General features: G+C 42.0%; 1 protein-coding gene across 2 annotated transcripts in view; it reads left to right on the forward strand.

The window, feature by feature from the left end:
• guk1a (guanylate kinase 1a) overlaps positions 1-6,966 on the forward strand; it is a 21,440-nt gene extending 14,474 nt beyond the window's left edge. For both annotated transcript variants that reach the window (XM_062994591.1, XM_062994590.1), the window contains exons 6-8: positions 1,041-1,125; positions 1,872-1,957; positions 2,348-6,966. In XM_062994591.1, coding sequence (XP_062850661.1) covers positions 1,041-1,125; positions 1,872-1,957; positions 2,348-2,383 — 207 coding nt within the window. In that variant the 3' untranslated portion in view covers positions 2,384-6,966. The remainder of the gene's footprint in view (positions 1-1,040; positions 1,126-1,871; positions 1,958-2,347) is intronic.
• Positions 6,967-7,276: the final 310 nt, after the last annotated feature.

The raw sequence follows: 7,276 nt of genomic DNA on the forward strand, positions 1-7,276 counted from the left end.
AGCTCTGATTGGTTCAGAAAGGGTCTTACAACCATCAGCACCGATTCTGTAGGAGCGTTCCATTCACCCCGGTTGTTACTGTGAAGTGCACTACGTAGGGTATTCCACCATTTTAAGTGAGATTCAGATCCAAAGGTAACGAGAATGTTCAGATGAAGTGAACTTCAGACTGTGTAGGGAGTAGGGAGCGACGCTTCATCACTACACCGGAAGCTGCTGGAACATTTACACATTGTGTGTGTTGTGGGTTAAGATTGCCGGAGCATCATCATCATCATCATCATCATTATCATTATTATTATAATAATAATTAGATATATATTATCACAGGTAACTAATGTTAACACATGCTGACGCTAGAGACTCTTGTTGTTCACGAGTCATTTTTTTGTGAGTCATTTGAAACGAGTCCGAGTCGAGTCTGAAGTCGCTGTGTGGTGCCACTTACGTACGACTCGGACTCGAGTCCCCGTCTCTGATACTGACCAGCTCCGATTCTTTATTTTATTCATTTTAACTGTTTATTTATCCCGGACGTGTCCCAAATCACACATTAACAGTGTCACCAGGCCGTGATTTGGTGTCTGGGTAAAGTCGTTGACCATGCTTGGCTATAAACGGCACTGAAATCAGGTGTGGCCACGCCCGTGTCGTTTCTAATCCACCACACAGACTACGTCCCAAATCGCATTCGGTGTCCTACGTCCTGGTTCTGTGTGTAAACACTAGCTCTCTCTCTACACACACACACACACATTTCCCATCATCCTACACTCCAGAGAAGAGAAGAGGGCGTGTCTAAATCCTTAGCTCCCTTAAAACGCTCCTACTGAGGTTTTAATTCTGAGCGATGATCTGAGTGAATGACGAGGGAGCGTCCGACGCCTCCTCAGCGCTGAAGATCAATCCCAGCATTAGGTTAAGAGCCTTGCTCAAGGGCCCAACAGTGCTGGCAGTTATGGGGCTTGAACCAGCGACCTTCTGATTACTAGTCCAGTACCCTAACGCTCTCTCTCTCTCTCTCTCTCTCTGTGTTTCAGGAGAGTCGATTGCGAGAGAGGAAAACCGAGTCTGAGGAGAGTTTACAGAAACGTCTGCAGGCTGCCTTCAAGGACATGGAGATCAGTACGACGTTCTACTCACCTATAATTACACATACACACACAGTACAGTAGAATTCCAATAGAGTTGGGACACAAGAAGCAGTGGTTTACATGTCTAGATGCCCTCACAGGTTCCTCGTGATCTGAGTTGTGACATTGTGAACCATCTCAGATGATTCGGAGCACAGAGAAGTGGGCGGCGCTTCTGGACGTCGTTGATATCTGAAGTAGATGCAGCGGTGAGCCGTGCTCACTGACCACGGTTTTCTGAAGAACCCCAGACTCCACGTGCTTCCGTTCATTATAGAAGTAGAATATTGTCTGAATCTGTTAATACTGTTATGGATTGTAGATGGTGAAATCTATAAACTCCATCATGGAGAAACTAAATGTGCTTCCTAAACTCTTGGGCTGTTCACTCACACAGTTTCCTTTTCTACAGGGAGTTAAACCTTGATCCCTGCTCATAAGCATGTTCATTTCATTCCCAGCCATAACAGTCTCACTTGTCTCACCTCAATAATTACACAAACGTCCTCAACGTTTTTGGAATGTGCTGCAAATTAGAAAAATAGATGTTCTGTATAACGGATATTCAGCTTTTTTGCACTGTTTTGGATTTCGATTGTGTGAACGTCTGCTGATCGGCGGTTTGAACAGAAATCTGATTCCTGTGTGTGTGATGAATCAGATGGAGATCTGTTCACCTCTCACTCACTCATGTTTACTGTTTGTGTGTTTGTGTGTTTGTTGTTGTTGGTGTTGTAGGTAAGGAACCGGGTCTGTTTGACGTGGTTATCGTTAATGATCACCTGGATGAAGCTTACGGGAGGTTGAAAGGTGCTCTACTGGAGGTGAGATGTTTCCTCTCTGTACGTCCTACAGTGCTGTGAAAAAGTATTCACCCCCGTCCTGATAGCAGTCCGACCTGTGTAAACCTGGCTGAAAACCCCCGAATCTGGCAGTTAGGCGTATAGCGCCAGCGACGTCAACCAGGCGAGGTGTATATCGATTCATTTACATGTCAAATCGATTTTAATCGTGGAATTTACGTTATGAGCATGAAGATGGAACGTTATGATTTATCACTTATATTTATCATGTGAGAGGGTTGAAATTCACTTTTTATGAGCAGATCTTCTGTTTTAAAGCCAGAATACGTCATTTTTAGCGTTAAAAAAGCACATCTGTCCAAAACAGAATGTAAAATCGTGACTTTGACGCCTCTCGTTTTGTCCGAACAGGAAATCCAGAAGGTGAAAAACGCAGCTAAAGCGTGAAGGTCCTGGTGTGGAGGAGCAACGTTCAGAGAAGATCCCACATTCCTCACTTCCTTTCCACACTCAAACACTCCTGTTCCTCACCATATTATCACATGACTTTATCATTAGCATCATGTAGAAACACTTCCCAGCATGCATCAGCGGTCGCTCTTTAGCGTTCAGTACGTGATCATAACTTTCGGGCTGAATGATGCTCCGTCCCAAACGCTCGCATCCATCCGCTTATAGGTCATGAAGTCACCCCGATTAAAACGAGCTAGTAGCGCGCTAGCTCACACGCTGATTTACAGTTATCAAGAATAGCTTATTAGCTAGGTTAGCACACGGCTAAACAGATTTGAGCTGCAGCAGCAATACGATACAGATAACATAGCTAATTGTTTATTTACATTCATTAGCTGATTCATTCCTTACATTCGATCTACAATCGCCAGCTGTGCATTATGGGTAATACACATGCTACCTCGGCTAATTAGCTAGCATAGAAAATACAACTTGTACCCTATTGGAACCTTCATCAGAACGTTGGTGGAGCAGCGTTTCAAGGCACTTGAACATAAAATCAGGAAGAAAACGACCAGTGGTAGCTTAGTGCTCAAGATACTGAAATCAGAAGGTTGCTGGTTTAAACCCACTGTTGGGCCCCTGAGTGAGGTTCTTAGCCCCTGGTTGCTTGGATTGTGCTCAGTCACGACTGTCTGCTGAACATCTCGAATGTAAACGACAAGAAAATACAACAAAGTTTAACAGGCAGATAAAAAAATTTAACTTGTACATGAGCGCCCCCTTGTGAAGGCTTTACGTTACACCTTGTGAACCACAGTGGGACCAGATGGCCACCAGTTTTATTCATTAATTTTATTTTGTTTTGTGTTTTGTTCTGATTAATGTGATGTGCTGCCTGGGTCGCGTTTTCTACACTGTTCCATTGACAGTTGGTTTGACCCTTCATGAGAAGATTAGAACCTTCTCACAGCTGTGAGAGATTCAGATCTTTCTTCAGACGAGCAGTGGGGTTCAAAACAGAACCCTTCAGAACTGTCCAATATTTTCTACCCATTAGTTCTTGGAATGATATTTGTTGTTCTTCTGCTGGAGGACCCATGACCCATGTTTAAAACACGGCTTTCCTACACAGGGCTGTACATATTTAACACCCACAGTGCTAGAGCCAACCAAGCAACCCCAAAACAGTAGCGAGCCTCCTCTATGCTTCTCAGTACACACTGTGATTCTTTCTATTTAAGCCTAAAGTCGCTCCAAATCACCTAAAAAGTGTTTTTTTATTGTGCCAGAGCCAACCAATCAACCCCAAAACATCAGTGAGCCTCCTCCATGCTTCCCAGCGCACACTATCTTGCATTTTTAAAGCCAGATGTCTCTACAAACCATCTAAATATTCTTTTGTTTCCATCGTGATTTGTACATATTTAACACCCACAGTGTCGGAGCCAACTAATCAACCCCAAAACATCAGCGAGCCTCCTCCATGCTTCCCAGTACTCACGGTTTCCTTTTAAAAGGCTTGTGTCTCTCCAAATCACCTAGATAGTCTTTTGTTTCCATCGTGCCAGAGCCAACCAAGCAACCCCAAAACATCAGCGAGCCTCCACTATGCATTACAGTGTGCACTAGTGTCTCTTCAGTACTAGTGTCTAGACTAGAGTCACTTCAAAACACCCAAACAGTCTTTTGTTACCATCATGGTTTGTACATATTTAACTCCCACAGTGTCCGAGCCAACCAAGCAACCCCAAAACATCAGTGAGCCTCCTCCCTGCTTCTCCATACATGCTGTGTTCCGTTTTAAAGGCAAATCACCTAATTGGTCTTTTGTTTCTATAATGATGTGTACATATTGAACACCCACAGTGCTAGAGCCAACCAAGCAACCCCAAAACAGTAGTGAGCCTCCTCACACTTTGTTCCTTTTAATTAAAGGTTCGTGTCTCTCCAAATCATCTAAATATACTTTTGTTTCCATCATGCTTTGTACATATTTAATATCCACAGTGTCTGAGTTAACTAATCAACCCCAAAACAGTAGCGGATGTGGTGTGGACGCACCACAGAGACGCTGTATTAGCGTTTAAATCAGAAAGTTCTAGTAGGAACTCCAGCGTTTGGAACACTAGCGTTTGGGACGGAGTCTCAGTCCATAATGTTTGAATATTAGGAGTTTTATTAAAATACATACATCCTACATACACAGACATGTGCAAAAGTTTGTGCACCCCGGTCCAGTTCCATGTTTAGTTTGTTCGATGAGATTTTCTGCAGGGAACAATTTTCACATTTTAATGCACAATTAATGTTTATAATTTTATATATTAAATAGAATTATGGAATAGAAATGTGTAGAACCAAGTACATGTTTGGGTTTTTTTCTGTAAAGTTTAGCAGTAATTCTAAATACAGAACTGAACCAGGGTGACAGACGTCTAATATTCCACGTTTAATCTAGTCTATAATATTTGTGATCGCTGCAGGATTCTGGTGTTTGATGTGAGCGACTCCGCCCGCTGATTAGCTTCACCACATAAGCACAACATGTAGATTTAAAGCTGCAGTGTGTAACGTCTGTGACCTCGTCTCATCATTTAACCCGTTAGTGGACACACACAGTGAAGGAGCTTCAGTTATTGTGGCATTAATTTATCATTAAATGTTCTTATTTAATAACTCATTAATTTAGTTCCACACTGCAGCTTTAATGAAGGAACCTGGATTTATGTTGTTGTACTTGATGTGATGTCCACACTTCCTAATGAGACCAGCTTTTCTATTGTTGTGAGGTTTATAATGCATTATAACATTATTTCTGTTATTTCTTTATATAATTTAATCATGATTAATGTTAGTGCAGTCAGAGTGGAGTTCTATTCCTCATTTATTATTATCGTGTGTGTGTGTGTGTGTGTGGCTTTATAATTCTGTACGCTGTACTGTAAGGGGTGTGAATACTTTAGGAACTTTAATTATGTAACTGGTTTTAGTTTCTTATTTTAATAAACACACTTTTATATTTTACTCTTAAACTATTTACAGTCTTACACTCATTATAACCACGTTATAACTTATTTATTTAGCTTTACTCGTGATGTCATAATGTATTGGGCCAGTCCAATAATGACATCATGATGCATGCTGGCCAATTCAATTATGATGTCATGGTGTGTGCTGGCCAGTCCTATAATGACGTCATAGTGTGTGCTGGCCAATCAGAAGACAATGTCGTACTGGTGCTGGCCAACCCGATTTTGATGTCATAATATATTCTGGCCAATCCGATTATGACATCATAGTGTGTGCTGGCCAATCCGGTTATGACGTCATAGTGTGTGCTGGCCAATCCGGTTATGACGTCATAGTGTGTGCCGGCCAATCCGGTTATGACGTCATAGTGTGTGCTGGCCAATCCGGTTATGACGTCATAGTGTGTGCTGGCCAATCCGGTTATGACGTCATAGTGTGTGCTGGCCAATCCAGTTATGACGTCAAAATGTGTGCTGGCCAGTTCAATGATGATGTCATAACGTGTGCTGGCCAATCCGATTATGACATCATTGTGTGTGCTGGCCAATCCCATTATGACATCATTATGTGTCCTGGCCAATCAGATAATGACGTCATTATGCGTGCTGGCCAAACCGATAATGGCGTCATCATGCGTGCTGGCCAATCAGATAATGATGTCATGATGCGAGCTAGACAATCCGATTATGACGTCATAACGTGTGCTGGTCTATCCGGTTATGATGTCATTATGTGTGCTGGCCAAACCAATTATGATGTCATAATGTACACTGACTAACCCGATTATGATGTCATAATGTGTGCTGGCCAGTCAGAGGACGATGTTGTACTGGTGCTGGCCAGTCCGATGATGACGTCATAATCTGTGCTGGCCAATTTGATGAGGACGTCGTAATGTGTGCTGGCCAGTCCGATTATGATGTCATAACAAGTGCTGGCCAATCCAATGATGATGTCATAATGTGTGCTGTGGCCAGTCCGATGATGATGTCATAATGTGTGCTGGCCAATTTGATTATGATGTCATGATGTACACTGACTAACCCGATTATGATGTCATAATGTGTGCTGGCCAGTCAGAGGACGATGTTGTACTGGTGCTGGCCAGTCCGATGATGATGTCATAATCTGTGCTGGCCAATTTGATGAGGACGTCGTAATGTGTGCTGGCCAGTCCGATTATGATGTCATAACAAGTGCTGGCCAATCCAATGATGATGTCATAATGTGTGCTGTGGCCAGTCCGATGATGATGTCATAATGTGTGCTGGCCAATTTCATTATGATGTCATGATGTATGATAGAAAATCCGATTTAACGCCATAATGTGTGCTGGCCAGTCAGATGATGATGTCATGAAGCGTGCCTCTCAATCCGGTTATGCCGTCATAACGTGTGCTGGGCAATCTGATTTTGACATCATAATGTGTGCTGGGCAATCTGATAATGATGTCAGCACCATAAATTAATTCATCACTATTATATTTGTTCTGTTCTTTATTATTATTTGTAATCTGATTTATAAATAAATAAAATGAAACCAGTCTGATAATCTAGTTTGTTTATCTGTTACCTGCTGAATCAGCTGATCCACAACACACAAGATCTGATCACATTTTGGTAGCAGTCATTTTATTTAATTTAATTCAACGTGGATTCAAATTAGGTGAGAAAAAATTAAGCTATATTTATATTTATTTATATTTATGATGCATTTCAACCTGAAATAAATGCAGGAATTCAGATCTACATAAAAGCATCACAAAGCTGAAATAAAAACATAAATCGTTATAACTGACGGGGATTGGCATCGGAGGGCGGAGTGCCAGCCTTTGTGCCTCTAAATAGAGAAGC

The sequence above is a fragment of the Trichomycterus rosablanca genome, chromosome 4, assembly GCF_030014385.1.
Source record: "Trichomycterus rosablanca isolate fTriRos1 chromosome 4, fTriRos1.hap1, whole genome shotgun sequence".
NCBI lineage: Eukaryota > Metazoa > Chordata > Actinopteri > Siluriformes > Trichomycteridae > Trichomycterus > Trichomycterus rosablanca.